Source organism: Pteronotus mesoamericanus, unplaced genomic scaffold (assembly GCF_021234165.1).
Source record: "Pteronotus mesoamericanus isolate MK-2021 breed Mesoamerican mustached bat unplaced genomic scaffold, CSHL_Meso_final scaffold_167, whole genome shotgun sequence".
NCBI lineage: Eukaryota > Metazoa > Chordata > Mammalia > Chiroptera > Mormoopidae > Pteronotus > Pteronotus mesoamericanus.
Window position 1 is genome coordinate 16,874,861 of NW_026555308.1, and position 18,702 is coordinate 16,893,562.

Consider the following 18,702-nt stretch of genomic DNA (forward strand, 5'->3'; position numbering starts at 1 on the left):
AAGATTTACTTAAAATTTCATTTAGAATTATAATAGTAGAAATGAAGAAGCCTCTAATACTTATTTTAAGGGGAACTCAGGGGCTGAAGCTACCCCAGAGACTTGAAGGCACATTAAACTTCCACATGAATTTGGACTTAACATATCTAAGAAAGTGAACTTGATCCCTTTCCCAGCCCCACCATGCCTACCACATTCCTTTTCTTGATGAACAGCATCACTACCTGCCTTGTCACCTGAGCCAGGGCCCTGGGCATCTTCTTTGACCCCTCCCTCCTCCTCATCCTCCTTCCCAACCAAGCAGTCCTCACCTCATGTGATTCAGCCTCAGTGGTTCCAAATCTAAAATGCCGTCATGGAGGAAAGCAAGAAATTTCAAATCCACTGACTTAAAGAATGGGTTATTAAATAGATTGAGAAAACCAGACTTTGAGACAAGAGTCTCGGAGTTAAGATTCTCATGTCTCAACATAAAAATATTTCATTGATTTGGAATTTATTTTTAAAACAAATATCTATCTTTGAGAAAACATACATGAATATATGTACCATCTAGGAATAATGAATGACTTTCCTAGGTAATCACCAGAAGAAAAAACTGATTTGACTATATAAAATGTAAAGTTTATGTTTGTCAAAAAAAACCCCAACACTTTAAACAAATTAAAGTAAAAAAGCACAAGTTGAGAGAAATACCCATAAGATTAATATAAAGGAGTTTAATTTATACAAATTTTTTAAAAATCAATAACATAAAGATAAATAGCTCAAAAGAAAAAGGAATAAGGGGTTATTAACAGACAAATCCCTAAAACATAAATATAGTTAAGCATATGAAAAAGTGTTTATCATCACTAATATTAAAAAAATGCAGATTTAAATATGATATGCCAATTTTCACTCCTCAAAACAGCAAAGATGACAAAGATTAATAAGATTTGGTGTTAGCAGGGAAACAAAGGATACACTTCCATACACTTATCATGGGACAGTACCACATATCTGGAGAACAATTTGTCAACGCACATAAAAGTTCTTAAAAATGAATATGGAACTTTCAGAAAATAAAGAATTTGCATCTGACATTGTCCTCTCCTCAAAAGCCACTGAAAACTATGGTAGAGGGATTAAAAAATAATAATAAACCCATAACCTTCCAGGTCAGGGAAAACATAAGAGATACCAACCACACACTGGGAAAGCTGGAAAGCAGATTCCCAGGGCAACCGCAGGGACAGATGTGTCAGACCTGTGTGTGGTGGAAGCCAGGAAGTCCCACGCAAGCTCTCGAGGTTGGGGAAGGGGGGCAGGGCAGAGAGAGAGAGAAATACAATGCTAAATTTTCCATTTTAATTATTTTTAAATGTATAGTTTGGCAGCATTAAGTATGATCACACTGCTGTTCAACCATCACCACCATCCACCTCAAGGACTTTTTCATCTTCTGAAAGTATATCTATTAAACAATAACTCTCTATTTTCCTTCACTCAGCCCCTGGGGCTGTCTAATCACTTTTTAAGAAAGAGGGAATCATGAATAGACAACAGGTTCTCTGGGCATCCAAGGAAATCGTCCAATGTGGGAGATAGGAACTAAACAACAAAAAGAAAAAAGAACTTGTGAAAACAGACTATGTAGTGAAAAAAACCTAAAAAAACAAAACATTATTAATATCCTCCAAGCGATAAAAATATATTGCTTCCATTAAATAAGAACAATATGCTATAAAAAGGAACTTTCAGAGAATAAAAATAAGCTCTTGGAAATAAAATCATGATAGCAGAAATAAAAAAGTACGGAATAGAAGGGAAGAAAGATAAAACTAAAGAAAGCAAGCAAGCAAAGCACAGCAAATGATATGATAGCAGAAAAGAAATAAGACAATTGGGGGTTCAATCTAGGAAGTTTAATAATAGAAAATGGGAGATGCTGAAAGAGAGGAAAAAAATGGGGAGGAATTATTAATTCCATATTCCAAGAAATTTTCCCCAAACTGATAGACATTAGATTCCAGAAGGAAGCCACTAAATGCCCAGCCCAATGGACGATAATTGATCCACCCCAGAGCTCATCATTGTGAATTCCAAAACTCTGGGGACAAAATGAAGATTCCATGGGCTTCAAGAAAGGAAAAAGAAAATGTAAAGAATCAGGAATTTGGATGTCACTGGTGCTTTTTAAAAAAACACTTGAAAAACGGAAGATAATGAAACAAAACCATCAAAATTCTGAAAGAAGGTGAGCTTTCCTCAGACATAGGTGATCTCATGAGATTTTAATCTCCCTTGAAGGCTTTCTTAAGAAGCTTCTCATTGTGTGTTTCACCAAAATAAGCATATAAACCAAGAAAATGAGAGGCATGGAATCCAGCACAGGAGGGGAGCAGAGGAGACGCCCAGGAGCAGGATGAAGGAAGATCCACAGTGACAAGGGTGCACGGGCCCCAGGGCTGCGCGTCCACAGCAGAGCAGTGCGACATAAGGCAGACACACTTAGGGTTGTAATTATGATCTCTCCTGCAAACTTACCTCACTGTAGGCTAAGGATAGACTGGATAAGACAAGGACTTCTAATATAAACTGATAATTTGTTCTCCAGATGCGTGGTACCGACCCACAAAAAGTGTATGAGAGTGCCTTTTTCTCTGTATCCTCACCAACACTCAATCTTTGTCATCTCTGCTGTCCTGATGAATGAAATGATGTCTGAGTGAGGACGGATTGTCCCCATTCTGTTCTATAATTGGATGTTCTGAACACAGGGTAAGTGTGAGCTCTCTCTACATGCCTGCTGCTTAGATCAGCTGAGGACACTCACTTCATCCCTCAGATATGATCTGCTCTGGCCTCCTCCTGGAGGTCAGAGGTGGAAATCACAGAGCAGCCATTCCACCTATCCAGATTTTTGCCTTATACCCAGTACCGGGTTCACACAATAGCCCTGCCAGAAGTCCCCGCTGGAATGAGCCCATGTTTCCCTGAGCTGTCTCATGACTTAGCTGTCTTTTCCAGAAGAGGCTTTTATAAACTCTGAAAAAATTGTATACATCAATGTTCTTGTTCTTGACCTGGTAGGTTAATAAGCATTTATTAATAAGTACACTTAAAAAAAAAATAAAGGATCCAGGAGAACTAAGCAAAAAGCAAAAAGAATGAAAGAGAAGGCGTCCAGATTGGAAAGTAAGATTATCACTCTATTTGAAGATGGGATTATATTATATATAGAAAGCTCTAAAGAATATACACAAAGCTATTATTAACACACAAAAAACAATTATAACTAATACAAAAGTTTAGAAAAATAAAAAGATATAAGATCAATGCACAAAAATCAGTTGCATATCTCTATGGTAGCAATGAACAGTCCAAAATAATCCACTTAATATAGCACCAATAAAATATTTAATAATAAATTTAACCAAAGAAGTAAAATATTTGTATATTAAAAACTACAAAACATTGTTGAAAGAGATTAAAGCAGGCCTAAGTATATAGAAAGACACTCTATGTTCATGTATTGGAAGCATTTATATTGTTGTTGACAGTACTCCTCAAATTGACCTTTATATTTGGTGCAATCCCTGACAAAATTACATTGCTTTTTTTTTTTTTTTTTTTTTTTTTTTGCAGAAATGGACAAGCTGGTCCTAAATTTCATATATCAATACACAGGACCCAGATAGACAAAACAATCTTGAAAAAGAAGAACAAGGTTGGAAGACTCACACTTTCTGATTTCAAAACTCACTACAAATGAACAGTTATCAAGACACTGTGGTGCTGGCACAAGGATAGGCACCTAGATCAATGAAACAGGGATTAGAGCCCAGAAATAAACCCTTCTCACATTGGCAGTCAATTGATTTTGACAAAGGTGCCATGACCCTTCAGTGGGGAAAGAATAATCTTTTCAACAACTGGTACTGAAATAACTGAATATCCTCATGGAAAAATGTAAATTTGGACACCTAACTCAAACCACATACAACACAAACTTACAGTCAAGAGATACCTACATGCAAGAGCTAAAACAATATAATTCTTACAAGAAAACAGGCATAAATCTTTGTGACCTTGGATTAGGCAACAATTTCTTAGATATGACACCCAATGAAAGAATAAACAAACTGAACTTCATCAAAATTAAAAACTTTTTGCATCAAAGGACACTATCAAGAAAGTGAAGAGACAGGTGCTGCTAAAGCCTCCTTGAATCAGGTCTAAACTGTAAAGTTAACTGCGGTTTCTGCTCAGGCCAAGGGATTCACTGACCTGTTGTATTAAGTTCGAAGCAACACGAGCAGAACCTCAACCTAAAACCCACTTAGGCTTCATGGATCTTGCATGATCCTTGACAATTGCAGATATACTTGTGCCCAAATGTTTAAGTTATTGGACATTGTATAGGTGCAGTGATTATCCCAGGGTCTCTGTTCATTAATCTTTTGGTGTGTCTTTATGCTGTTGATTTGGAAAGGGATGAAAGACAGGTGATGTAGCACTTGTTTTTAATAATTATAGCTTAAACTATCCAGTAATTTTTAGTCCTTAAAAGGGACTTCAGGAAGATATTCAGGATTACCGAGAAGTGTCTTTCCATCTAATGAGATAGTCTGGTAACTTCTTAGTTTTGTATCTTTTGTCCAATAGAAGTATTTCAAAGTGGTATGTGACCACTTGATGCAGAGTCTAGGTTTCTTTCTAATAAATTCCTTATCCAAATGGTGGGAGTTGCAGACTTGCAAGAGTGAAGCAAACGGGTGAGTGAAACTGTCCTGATATGTGAGCATATTTCTGTGGGAATTTAGTCTTTTTTTTTTCAATTTTTACAATTTATTTATTTATTTATTTATTTATTTATTTATTTTCAAATACATTTGTCTCTGCCTACCCCCCACCACTTTCCCTTGCCCCCTCCCTCCCTCCCTCCCTCCCTCCCTCAGCTCTTGCCCTTTGGTTTTGTCCATGAATCCTTGCTATATGTTCCTTGACTTTCCCCTTTCCTTCCTTTTCCCCGCCCCCCCTCCTTCCTTCCCTCTTGTCTCTGTTGGTTTCTTTTCCTTTCAGTGTTGCTGGTCTTATTTTCCTTGCATCTTTGTATTGTTGGTTAGGTTCCACTTATAGGTGAGATCATATGGTATTTGTCTTTCGCTCCCTGGCTTATTTTGCTTAGCATAATGCTCTCCAGTTCCATCCATGTTGTCGCGAAGTTTAGTAGTTCTTTTTTTCTTTCTGCTGCATAGTATTCCATTGTGTATATGTACCATAACTTTTTGATCCAATCATCTACCGATGGGCATTTAGGTTGCTTCCAACACTTGGCTATTGTCAATTGTGCTGCTATGAACATTGGGGTGCATAGGTTCTTTTGTATTGGCGTTTTGGTATTCTTAGGGTATAATCCCAGCAGGGGAATCACTGGATCAAAAGGCAGTTCCATTTTCAGCTTTTTGAGGAAATTCCACACTGCTGTCCACAGTGGCTGCACCAGTCTGCATTCCCACCAACAGTGTACTAGGGTTCCCTTTTCTCCGCAGCCTCGCCAGCACCTGTTGTTTGTTGATCTGTTTATGATGGCCATTCTGACCGGTGTGAGGTGGTACCTCATGGGAGTTTAGTCTTGATAAAAGTGTCAATGCAGGAAACGGGCTCCTTGGGGGGTTACAGGATCCCCTGACAGGAGCTGCCAACCATTTCTGGGTAAAAACGTTGGTGTCATTTTAGGCGGCACCAGGATGCTTGCCTTCGATGTGTTCAGGTGAGCTGCTGAGCAAGCCAAGGAGAGGTTGGATGATTAAGTGAGAAACAGGATTCTTGGTTAAACTGAAGACTTAATTTGGGAACCAAAAATCTTAACAAATCACTTGGCCCCTGAGCCACATATTTTCCCTGGAGATATGCATTTTTTTCCAGAAAATTTTGTTGAGGATTGTGTTCTTGAGGAATGAACTGAGATGGATATGTGGAGCTTATTTAATGGCATAATGTACTAGAAATATGAAGACTTTCAGGAGATTTAAAGCCAATTCTTGTTACAACTTTTTAGAAGATTGTGAAATTATCAAAATCACATGAATCAAGTTTTAATATACTATATGATGGGTGGATAGGCTGTCCATTGTACCATTTCTTTCTTTGACTTCCCAGGCATGTTTGGTAGTACAAGAACTCTGCAACATTAACAACTTCAATAAAAAATAAGTATATGGAAAAAATAAAAGAAAGAAAGTGAAAAGACTGTCCTGGCTGGTGTGGCTCAGTGGATTGAGTGCTGGCCTGCAAAACAAAGGGCACATTGATTCCCAGTCAGGGCACATGCCCGGGTTGTGGGCCAGGCCCCCCAGTAGGGGGTTCATGAGAGGCAACCACACTTTGATGTTTCTCTCCTCTTCCTCCCTTCTTCTCTCTAAAAATAAATAAATAAAATCTTAAAAAAAAGAAAGGAACAGAAAGTGAAAAGACAACTCGTAGAAGGAAGAAAATATTTAAAGATGTATTTGCAAAAAAAAAAAATACAGAATATATTTGGTAAGAGTGCATACCCAGAATATATAAAGAACAATTACAACTCAAAAATAAAAAGACGAATAAGCCATTTTCAAATGGGCAAAGGATTTAAATAGACATTTCTCCAAATAAGACTGATTAAAGCACATAAAAGATGCTTAAAATAATTGGTCACTAGGGAAAGGCAAATAAGCCTACAAGATACCACCCATTAGGCTGGCTGTGACTTAAGGAATAATGAAATTAAGTGCTGGTGAGAAGGTAGAGAAATTGGAACCTTCATACTTTGCTGGTAGGAATAGAAAATAATTCAGGTGCTATGAAAAACAGTGGTTGTGGATTAAAAAAATTAACCACAGAATTATATGGTCCACAAATTTCATGCATAGGTACATACCCAAGGAAACTGAAATCATGTCCACATAAAAATGTATATATGAATGTTCATAGCAGTATTATTCCTAATAGCCAAAAACTGGGAATAATCCAGATATCCATCCACTGCTGAATGAATAAGATGTGCCATAGCCATACAACAAAATATTATTTAAGCATAAAAAGAAAGAAGTCCTTGTAAATACTAAAACATGAATGAACATAGAAAACATTAGTTAAATGAAAGTAGCCAGACACAGAAGGCCACATGCTGTAGATTTCCTTTATACCAAAGGTCCAGAATAGTCAAATTCATAGAGACAGAAAATACTTTAATGGTTGCCCAAGCAATTGAGACTGCTGAAAGATTCAAGGTTTCTTTTGGGAAAATATTCAGGAATTAGATAGAGGCGATAGTTGCAAAACATTTTGAATATACTTGAAACCACTGAACTGTGCACTTATATGATAGTAGTGTGTTTTATGTTATATGAATTATATCTTAATTAAAATAAGGGAAAATAAACAAAAGGTATGGGAATGTCAGGAGCAGTTAATATAATTCTGTGTACCCTTAACTTCACAAAACAATTTCAAAGCAATGAATGCCGAAGGCCTGAACAAAAAAACCAGTGGCTTGGGATATGGCCTAGGAAGACCACACTCAAGAATAACTGACTGGATGCTGCTGGGAAAGGGAGGAGGAAGACTTCCGGTCTTTGATGATGAAATACCCGAGAAGGTGAAGCTCTTCACTGAGACATGAAATAAATGACGAGAAACAGTATTCTGAGACTGAGAGGAAAGTGGTCAGTCAGTCACTGGACCAACTAAACTTTTGGTTTCAGGGGGGCCCAGAGCAGCATCTAGAAGACAGAGGACACAGGTTTGGAACTCAGGGGAGAGACGGAGAGGCTCTGGGCTGAAGGGATGGATCTGAGGATCAGAACATACACAGTGTAGGAACTACCCGGTGTCCCGATGGCGAGGATCATGAGTGCTGAGATCTCAGTGGAGGCAGGGAGCTAAGGAGAAGGAAGGCAAGAGGAGAATCAGAACAGAGTAGTGCAAGGCCTCAGGAAGAGAAGAATGCCAGGAAGGAAGCTGCCGACAACGTCCAACGTGGCCAGACAGGAGCAAGGAGGCACCCACTGGATTTGGTGAGCAGCGATCACTGGCAAATTGTGCCTGAGTGCTTTCAGTTTAACGTACAAGAGTACAAAGAATCGTGCCTCACATGGGCTTCACGTTGGCCAATGTCAATATTCAAGCTTAATAAAACAAATTACTTAAAAAAATTAATAAGGGAAAGATCATTACTTGCCTGTGTACACAGATCCAGTCACCTGGCTTCATTCACACATTACCTGAAGCAATCTTTTTCTTCTCTTCTGAAAAAGCCTTTTATCTTGAATGGATGTGATAACATATGGAAGTGGGAGGGGCTGTTGTTCCCACTTGTGCCAGTCTTGACCAGCCTGAGAATAGACCATTCCACTCTCATTAAAATGATGTTCCTGGAGCTTTTTTAATAAAAAGGGAAATGTCATGCTTCACAGTTCAGGGAGAAAATGAGAACATTAACTTCTTTTCACCATACCATCGTGACTAGGTAAAATGTGCATTAAAAGAGGGTGAGAACATCGGCAAATGAGCAGTTGCCTCTGGCTAGTCTCACAGTATTTGTTTTTTTCCAGTATGTGCTTTCTGATACATTTAAATTTTCCTACAAAGAGTATGCATTACTTTTAAGATCAGAAAAATGGCAAGGCTGGGGAAAAATGTTTTAACAACTCAAAACAGAAGGTAAGCAGGGATAAAACTATTAATGCTAGACGAAGTAAATGCAAGGCAAGAAAAAAAGGTATTTTTTTTAAGATAAAGGGAGCATTACATAATGGTAACAACCACCACTAATAATGAAGCCATGCAAATACAAATCTATGTTGCCAAAGAAACTGAAAAGATATAGAAATCAAACATTAGGATTACAGGAAGGCACAGTCATTGCACAAGGTGATGTTAAAACACCATTATCACAAAGACTTACAAAGATAAACTCAGTCCATCTAAATACACATAATTGATGTCTGGCAGGAATTCAATTCCATGATTACAGTGTGAGGATCTTTTCAAGTATATAGAGAACATTTACAAAACTCACTAGTCACAAGGAAAATCTCAATGAAGAAAAAAATGTTAAATTTCTGTTCCCATTAAAGAGAAGGCACTTCTGGCTTGGAAGAAAATAGAGAAACTAGAGCTGGAGAAAGGAAAAAGAGAAATGGCATTAATAGAGCACACACCTGGTCCCCTAGGTATTTGGAGGGGGGACAGAGAAGGATGAATGGGACTTAACTTTATGATCAGAATTGACCAAATACCCCTCCCTGCTTTTTCTCACCCATTCAACATCTTCATTAAACTTCAACTGTGAACCACTGAAATGATACTTAACTCAGTGGTTCTCAAAGTGTGGTCCCTTCTCCAGGAGAATCACCCAGGAGTTTGCAAGAAATGCAAATCCCTCCACTCCACCCCAGATCTTCTGAAGCTGAACTTCCTCCAGGATGGGGCTCCAGAAGGTTCCCATGTGAAAGTATCTGATGCTAACAGTGTATAAATACCCTGGCTCCCTCAGCTCTTGCGCAGGTCGACTCTGAGGGGTAGGTTTTACACTGGCTCCCAGAGTCCCCCTGGGATGAGGCTCCTGCCACCTAAAGTAGCAATCTACATGACACGCCCTTTGAGGGGCCTTCTGTTCCCAGTCCTAGGTTCCCACTCCCCTCTGCATTTTACACTCAATCCTTTCTCTCAAAGTCTGTCTCGGGGGGAACCCAAGCTAAGGCATCTATTGGAGACCCCCGCTCTCAGGAGTGTGTGTTCCGGTGGGGGCTGGCTTGGCTGTCCATTCTTTCCTCTCTGGTCGGGCTCAGTGGAGATTTCCTTGGGAGAGGGAGCCCCACCCGCAGTGAGTCCTCACACCAGTTCAGTCCAGCATTTGCAGTTCCCTCTCTTTTCTAGGTCTGCCAGTTCTTCTGAGTGGCACCTTCGGCCACTCCGCCACTAGCCCCTTGCCCAAGGATCAGCTACCAGCCAGGCCCTGAGGAGCAGAGCGCTGCCCAGAACCTGGGGTGCAGATGTGCAAGCCACGGTGGTACCATGTGCTACAGTGAGGTACAGGGTGCTGAGGCAGCACCGAGCCTGGATATCAGCAGAGGCTTCGAGGATGCAACACATACAGATACCTGGGGAATGAGTGGGACTTAGCCAGCAAGTGAGGGGTGGCGGGTAGCAGCAGGGACTCCCTGCAGGGGTCTGAAAGTACTGCTGAAGCAAGAGGTCTGCAATGGACTGCAGAGAGGGGTGCTGTGAGCCAGCCAGGGACAGAGACTTTGCCGGATGACTTAGAGGCTTCAAGGAACTGAAAAAAACTTCCTTCTCACAAGAAGACACTCAATATTAGTTTTAGAAGAATCTATAGATAATTAAATGGCCAGAGGTCAAAGGAGAAAAATAGGCATGTGAAAAGTTCAGCAAGGGAATTTTTTGTCTCTTCTCCTAACCTGCAGGCCCTGGAGAGGGCAGTGCCCTGAGCGGCATATTGCCCAGTCCAGGCGCCCTCAGGCCCTTCATTGGTAACTGTAATGCTTGTTCAGAAGGGACAGGGGAAGTCCACTCTTGGGCCAATGGAACATGGTAAGTTCACCTTGGAGCTCCTGAGGATTTCCAATTTCAAACAGAACCTGTGGCTCATCCTGCCACCTCCTTGTCTCTCCCAACTGGGAGCGCACAGGGTAGTCTTCCTGTACTCGGCATGCTGAGAGCAAGGGGGGGTTAGCCTGCCCCTTAACCCTGCAGTAGCTCAGAGATAAGCCTCCTTGGCTTAAGCGTGCACACTGGCTGGCTGTCTCTCCTATTGTCAGCTTGTGGGCGTTTCTTCCTGCAGTAAGTATAGTGGAGTTTGTGGGCTATGAGTCCATTCAAAGCCACAATTAGCCAAACCAAACCCCTGCCCCACCCCCAACCCCACCTCAGCCACCACCGGACACCAGGCCTTCATCTCCAAAGATCTCAAAGGATTTTTGCTACTGCCATCCAGTATTTGCTTGCTTCATATTTTTAAATTGAGCCATTATTCATAACATCCCTGAACTCTCAAAGACCTGCAAACCCTGCCATTTCCATCTACAGTCCTTGTGGGCACTGTGGCCCAGAGGTGAATTCTGAGGTAAGATGATAGTTCCCATCACAGGACAGGATTTCACTTTCTTTTTGCCTCTCAGAAAAGGACAACAGAGATGGGGTTCGGGTGGGCAGTAGAGATACACTCAGCCCTTCGATGCCATCTCCTTTAGTAACAGGAAGAGAGAAAATTAGTCTACATATATAACCAGCCATTTATCCTTAGAGCCCTGGAGGACTTGTGGACTAATGAACCTGTATTTGCCTAGACTACGTCCTCTCAAACATCTCCCAGGAAGAGGAGACCAAGACACCAGGGCCCACATTGGAATGAAGTGGCATTTCTCCCTCCTGATACCGTGAGTCTGCGTCTTCCTCTCCAAGAAACCTGCGCGGGCCGGCCACCCCCATACCTTCATCACTGTTGTCATCAACCAGGATGATTTCCTTCAGCAGGTGTGTCGGTGTGTGGTTGACAGCACTGTGGACTGACCGCAGGATCACCGACAGGGCCTCGTTCACAAAGATGAATATGATGGATATCTGGGGCAGCTCCTTGGAGTACTTCAGCTCCTTACACCTGGGGAGGAGAGCAGGGGGAGCGAGGTCAGAGGAAGGAGGAAGACACAGGGCTGTGGCTGGATGCAGTAAGGATGTCAGCCCGAAGATCCTCGCACACGCCCTCCCAAGGTGCAAGTCACTGGTGCCCTCTACATCTCTCGGTTAAGGACTGAGAACAAAACCTAAGAAGGAGACTGTTAAGCAATCCAGCCCCACTTCTCCCAAATTTACGACCCCATACAAGATGGGAAACATCAGTCTTGGGCACACATCTTCTGTACCACAGGCTGCGGCGCCCACATGTACCCCCTAGACCTGTCAGCGCCCACCTGCCCAACTGTAGACTCAAGACATCTGCATTTTACTGTCTGGAGCTCCCTTGTTTTGATGTCACCTAAGCAGTTACTCACCCTCATCAGCTCTCATCTAGAGAACACAGGGGGTTGATGCATAAACATCCCAACTCCCTCAGCCTTTACACAAGTTGACTCTGAGGGGTGGGCTCCCAGGGTCTCCCGGGGATGAAGCTCCTGTCACCCACACTAACAATCCGCATGACATCCCCTTGGGGAGATGCTTTCCCTTCCCAGTCCTCCTTCCCACTCCCCTCTCCACCTTCCAAATAAACTAGTGCACTCAAATCTTTGTCTGAGGGTCTTTTTCTGGAGGAACATGTACTAAGACCTCTACCGGAGACCCCCGCCCTCATGGAGCTTACATTCTAGGAGATATAAAAGGCACGTGCAAAGAATCATAACCAAGGAAGCGGGTCCTCTGCCTGCGTAGGAGCGTGCTGCCTGGCACACCCCAACTCTTCTTGCCAGTGTTCCTAGAACTTCCCTGGGGGCAGGAGATGATACCACCTACCTAAGAGGTCCTCCCTTCTAGGACCCAGTGACTCCCCTATGCCCAAACACAGGGGTGAAAGGGGAGAACCCTTTTCATCAGGCTGGACTAAGGGACAGAGGACTGGCGACGTCAGAGATGGCAGAACACCCAAAGAGCGTGCCCCGCATGGCTCAGTCAGAGGAGCACACACACTCTGTCCGGGGAACACCAGGAATTTGGTTTTATGCTCAGTCTGAGCCACATTGGAAATACCAAGTGGAAACAAAGTGGACTGGAATCCAGAGCCCGTGCATTTCCACGCATCCCCCTTCCCATGCAGGATTCTGCACAATGTAGAGCGCAATGTGCCAGAGAGTGAAACAAAGGCAACTAGAGGAAGGAATGGAGTGAGCAGAGGAGCGCTGAAGAAGCAAGAAATACGGCTCTTTTTTATGCTTAACAGCTTGGCCTATGTCGGGCCATATTAATCATGCAGGCAATTTTCGGAAGAAAATAAAGTTTTGTTACAGTATACATTTGTGTCTCCTGGAAGAGACTGTCCAGGGATCCATTGATCATGCAGCCTCATTTTTACCACATCGCTGTAAATTCACTTCTGGGGCAACCAGGGAGATTAGAATGGTTATTGACGGGCTCCTGGGCAGTCGGCGGGAATGATCTCATTTACTGTGTGGTGATCCGAGAGAGGAGGGCACTCTGGAAGATCCCTCAGAGCCCCCTCGACTGGGGGCTGGCAGTCATCCGGAGCCTGGCAGGCTGGCAGCTGCTCCTTCTCAGCCCATTACTCATCAGCCCACACACGTGAGCACACGCATGCAACTACTTCTACATGCAACTACTCTGAGCATTCACTCCTGGGGCCTGTTTCGTTGGTCCTTTGTATTTAACAGTTTCTGGCCCTTGAAATTAAGATGTAAACAGCCAGACTGCATTGTACCTGCACCGACTTCTCCAGCCACAGGCAATGAGGTCATACTGCCATCGAGACCGAGTGGTGAGTCAAGTCTCTTGGCCAGAGCAGACAATTCCCCCTCCTGAAATGGAAACTTGGGAGCCTCAGGGGAACAGAGAGTGAGGGGCTGCCCCTGCCTCTTCAAGAGTCAAAGTGGCCGTTCAGTAAATCATGTGGGATTTCAGAAGTGAGAAGTGCTCTGTCACTCATTGGACACGTTACCCTGGGCACACCGCTCATGTTTTTTCACCTCTAAAACTGTCACCAAAAAAAAAAAAAAAAAACAACCAAAAACAAAAACCCTCACCGTACTTAGCTCGGGTGACCAGCTAGGGTCCTCATAAGGATCAAGTGAGACCAGACTTTGAGAGCCCCATGAAAATGCAACATCACAACTAATGGAAAGACATGGTCTGCCTGGTTGGCCCCTCCATCCTCCCTTCCAGCTCCTCTGTTTCCTTTCGTATATTCTCCATCACCACTGGCCAGGCTTCCAGAGTTTTCACTCAACCCAAGCCCTTCCTGCAGGACCCACCCAGGACTCTCTTCCCCAACAGGGCCCAGGTCCCCAACCTTGGCCAGCTTACGATTCACCCACCTCTCCTGTGCCAGCCATCCTCAGGGCCTCACCATAGGCAGAAAATATAAATATAGTCATTTTTATAAAACCAGCATTATTTTTGTTGGCCCTTAAACTCCAGGGTGGTAGCTCTGCCTTAAAAAAAAAAAAAAATCTCTAATCTAGTTTATTGCCTGATGCATAGAAGACACGTGGAATACCCTGGAGAGATGGACAACTAAAGTTTTAACCACCTTCTATAAGAAGTGGTTACTGACAGGTACAACATTACTTCCAATCAAACGCCCAGTGTTCAAAAGGGCAGCAGATGAGTGCAGGGAGGGAGATTTAGGGCGAATGGTGCAAAGAAAGAGAGAGGCTCAAGGGCCACAGAAATACCAGAGACTGCACAGAGGAAGAGGACAGACAGGGCTTCTGCACCTAGGAGTTGGTGCTGAGACAACTGTCGCTGTGGCCTGATGACCCTTCGGGCGGTCCCTGCCAACACACGTATCTGGGTACTCCACAGCCTGAAGACCGGCGCTTGCATGACAGAAGCCCCTCCCCTCACTCCTGAGTTCCTGCAGAGCGGACGGGGTAGAAGATGCTCCGTCCCAGGGCCCCAGTGGTGCACATGGTGCTCTGTGGGCAGCCCCAGGGGTGGCCAGTGCCAGGCAGTCTGGGCAGGGGAACCTGCGGAAGGCAGAATTCAGCTCAGCTTGCCTTCCAGCTCTGTTTCTACATAATGGAACATACAGAATTGGACATGTTTTCTACTGCAAAAGCCGGGTAAGTAAGAGTACTCCGGGAGGGTGTGGGGATAAAAGAACAGATCCCAGATTGAAAGACATGCAGGGAGTGAGGAGAGGATGGCACACCACAGAAATGACAAAATACCTCAGAATCTATAGCAGTGCATGTGCATGCCTGTATGTGTGTGCATGTTGTACACTTCCTCTAGCAAAGCAGACTTGGATCTGGGTCCCAGAAATCACAAATTCCTTCCACTAAGTAGTCAGTAAGCATTAAACAATCCTCTGGAGGAGAAAAAAAAAAAAAAGGTCTGGATCAACGTCAGTCAGTGCTCCAGGAAGAGAGGGCTACAAAGAAATTGAAGAGCAGGCTCCTCTCCTCAAAGAGCTCCCAGGGCAGAGGTTCTTGTGAAGCTGTTCTCATAGAAAAAAGAAAGCTATCAACAGACCAAGTGAGGTCTCTTAGACGCCTTACATCTGTCTATCTGACTGTCTCTCCAACTATCCCTATGTGTGAGATGCTTTCTTGATGCCTTCAGGTGATGTCTGTTTCCCCCTCCTTTATTCCCCATCACCCCAAAGCCCTTGACATTGACTTTACTTAGTACCAAAAGCACTCACGCTCTACTTCACTGATGGTGAGGAAGAAGAGGAATCCAGGAGACCGGAACACCACTGGAAACACACCAGTAAAAATCACAGTTGAATTGGAGGAGGTCAAGGGCTGAGGCCTCCAGCAGGGAAGAAATCAAAGCCCCAAGAGTAGGCCACACCTTCTCATAAGTGGATCCCTGTCCACGAGCACCTTTTAAGGAAACAGCTTATACAACCCCAGTGTGGTACAGATAAGAGGTATCAAGAAACACTGTGATCCAGTTTGCCAACTTGAAAAAAAAAAAAGATATCCTCAAACTTCCCCATTGTAAAAATGCATTTAGATGCAGTGAGGCTCAGAAGACCCAGGAGGTTACAGATAATGATGATGACAGCAATAACCAACACATACACAGTAGCCTACATGCCAGAAACTGCTGGGAGCTTCCATGTCCTGCACTGTCTCATTTAATTCTCACAGCAACCTAATGAGGTAGGCAGTATTATCATCCCCATTTCACAGAGGAGGAAACTGGGGCACAGAGAGTGAAGTCACTTGCCCTTAGCCACACAGCAAGTCTGCGGCAAGAGTGCCTGGATGTGAACTTCACCATTTGATGTTTAAACTCTTCTGAATGCTCCTGTCAGACCAGGGCAAAGTGTGGTAACTGCAGCAGACAACACACCACAAAATTTCTAACCCAGTCTTTTCTTAGCTGGGGGACCGTGGCTAAGTTTCTCAGTCTATCTGAGCCTCAGCTCCCTTTTCTCTGCCCTAAAAGGCCTGATGAGGAGAGAGAGAGACAGCCCTCTGTGGGCAGCTGCACCATGCCTATGACCTGCTGGGGGCTGACAGACCAGGGGAGTTCCCTTCAAGTGGGATGTGGGTGAGCAGAGACCAGCTCCTCAAAACCCAGGGTTAGCAAGGCCAGTGGGAACATGGGCAAAGATCCTGGCATTCTGGTTGTGAATCTGGGTGGGTGCTAGCTCAGGTGGTGCCCCCAGGGAGTTATCAGAAGCTTAGCTAAAGGACCCCAGGGTCAGAGAGCCCCAGGACCTATAGGGGCCAGGGCTGACGATGTACCTGTGTGTGTGCTCTGGATGGCTGGGTGGGGTTGGTTCCCAGCAGGTGCGCACAGGCCCGTCAGGCTCCAGTTCTGTTCCTGGTCCCCTTCCTGGCCATCAGCCCCTCATGTCCCATCTAAAGTAAGGGCTTCCGTGGTTTCTCCACAGCCCTTGGCTCACATGGCCCATCACTGTGGGAGAGCCTACAGGGCATTCTTGGGTGTTCACCTCAGCTTTGGCTCCTGGGTACAATGATGCCCCCAGTTCCTGCCCGAACGTCTGCTCTACCCTAATGAAGGGGCCATTTACCAAGCACCACCCAAGCTCTAAGCTGCTGTCAGTAACTAAGAGTCCTGGGTTCTGAGAGCTGAAACACATCCAGTGCTCTAACAAGGCTATTTGTAATGCAGTGCAGTAAATGCTAAGTGCCCAATGGCTTTATCTCTACCAGCCATGATAGATGAGCTGAGGTGCACCAGGAGGGCAAGGAAGATAAGCTATGAGCTAGACTTGAAAGATGGATCAATGGATCAAACTTGCACAGTCAAGAACAGAGGGAGGGTGGGCAATTAGAGCTCCTCTGAGCACACAGAGGCTCTAGGGCCCCCTTGATTTCTTTTCCAGGGCCTTCCAGAAGAAATCAAAGTTTGTTTAGAGATAGAGCAGCATAGAGCCAGATGTTGGAACCACAGACTCACACCAAGCTCTGCAAGTCCTATGAGGCTGATCATTTTCAAAATGCTTCTTAGGCATAAGGTCATAAAGATCCATGAGTAAAGATTCTATAGCTAATGGCAGTCTGCACTCTCAGTGCCAGGCCTCTCGCTGGGCACCAAAAGGCAACATGAACAAAAATGAGAAGGAGGAAAGTTCGGGGAGTCGAAAAGAATAGGTAAAACACTGCCTTGCGACCCCAAGGGCAGCTGTGCTCTAATGAGAAAACCCTTGATCATTGTGATGGGCTCGGTGGCGGGGTGCGGGGTGGAGACACAGCTTCACAGCAACTCCTCACGCTGCTGTGGGCAAACACGGGAGGCGAGGACTCCTGTGAGGGCCTCACCATCATCATCACATCCATGCAACATCAAATCCACTTCAGAATGGGGAGTCCAGGTCCTTGAGTATCTACCTTGTAAATTCTGAATGTTCTTTATCTATGAGGGCAAACTTGGATGGTGCCCCTGTGCCACCTCCCTGCACTGTCCGTGTTGGCCCACCTGTCCCCAGCCTCCACGGCCACACTCCCCCTTGGCCTGGCTGCACCCTCACTGGTCAGCATCACACATACCCAAAGCCCATATTCTCAAACTGAGAGGCAAAAGAGCTCCATCTCCAAGAAGACATTGATGTGGTCCAGCCACTTGGGGATAGAATTCATTTCTCCAATAGTGACATCCAGTTGCTGGGTAGAAGCCATCAGAGAGGAAAGGCAAAGGTGTGCAGTAGTCATCTATTGGCTGCTGCCTGAATTCCACGTGGCCCGGAGCTTAACCGCAGCCATGGCTGGTGCATGCCAGTCCAAGCGACCCCAAGCCATAGGTTATGACCAACAAAGGATAGGAATGGGGTTCCTCCTTGGAAGCCCTATTGCAAAAGTGCCAATACTCCTGAGCCTGGCAATGGCCATGAACGTGATGCCATGCCTGCTGGCAGACACAAACCATCAGACTACCCCACGTGGTTTCCATGACACACCACAGCCAACAACAAGGAGATGAACTCCTCAGTCCTCTCTCTCACTCACTGTGGACATGGGGCTGGACGATGGGTCAAGTCACCATGCAAATCTAATTGCCTGTGAAGGTTAATTTTATGTGACAATGTGGCTAGGCCACAATACCCAGATATTCTGCCAAACATTAGCCTAGATGTTTCACTAAAGGTATTTTTTTAGATTAGCATTCAGTAGGTTTAAAGTAAAGTGACTACTTTCCATGATGTGGATGGGCCTCGTTCAGTCACTGAAGGTTTCAAGAGGAAAAAAAGACTGAGGCCCCCCACACAGGGAGAATTCTGTTAGCAGATGGTCTTTGGACTCTAAGTGCAACATCAGCTTCTCCCTGGGTCTCTATCCTACTGTCGAGCCCTGCCAATTTTAAACATGCCAGTTTCTACAACTGTGTAAGCAAAATTCCTTAAAATAAATCTCTAGATAGATAGATAGATAGATAGATAGACAGATAGATAGATAGCTATAGATAGAAAGATAGACAGACAGACAGATAGACATATATGCTATTCGTTCTGTATTTCTGGAGAAACCTCTCTGATACACTGCCCTATAGTTTGGAATAAAAGATTAT

The 18,702-nt window shown here is 44.2% G+C and overlaps 1 protein-coding gene across 3 annotated transcripts in view; it reads right to left on the reverse strand.

Annotated features, from left to right (window-relative positions):
• Positions 1-18,702, reverse strand: part of GALNT17 (polypeptide N-acetylgalactosaminyltransferase 17) — a 413,010-nt gene that overhangs the window by 206,290 nt on the left and 188,018 nt on the right. For 2 of the 3 annotated variants that reach the window (XM_054589692.1, XM_054589691.1), the window contains exon 3: positions 11,481-11,647. The exons of the other annotated variant lie outside the window; for it this stretch is intronic. In XM_054589692.1, coding sequence (XP_054445667.1) covers positions 11,481-11,647 — 167 coding nt within the window. The remainder of the gene's footprint in view (positions 1-11,480; positions 11,648-18,702) is intronic. 3 annotated transcript variants of the gene reach the window in all.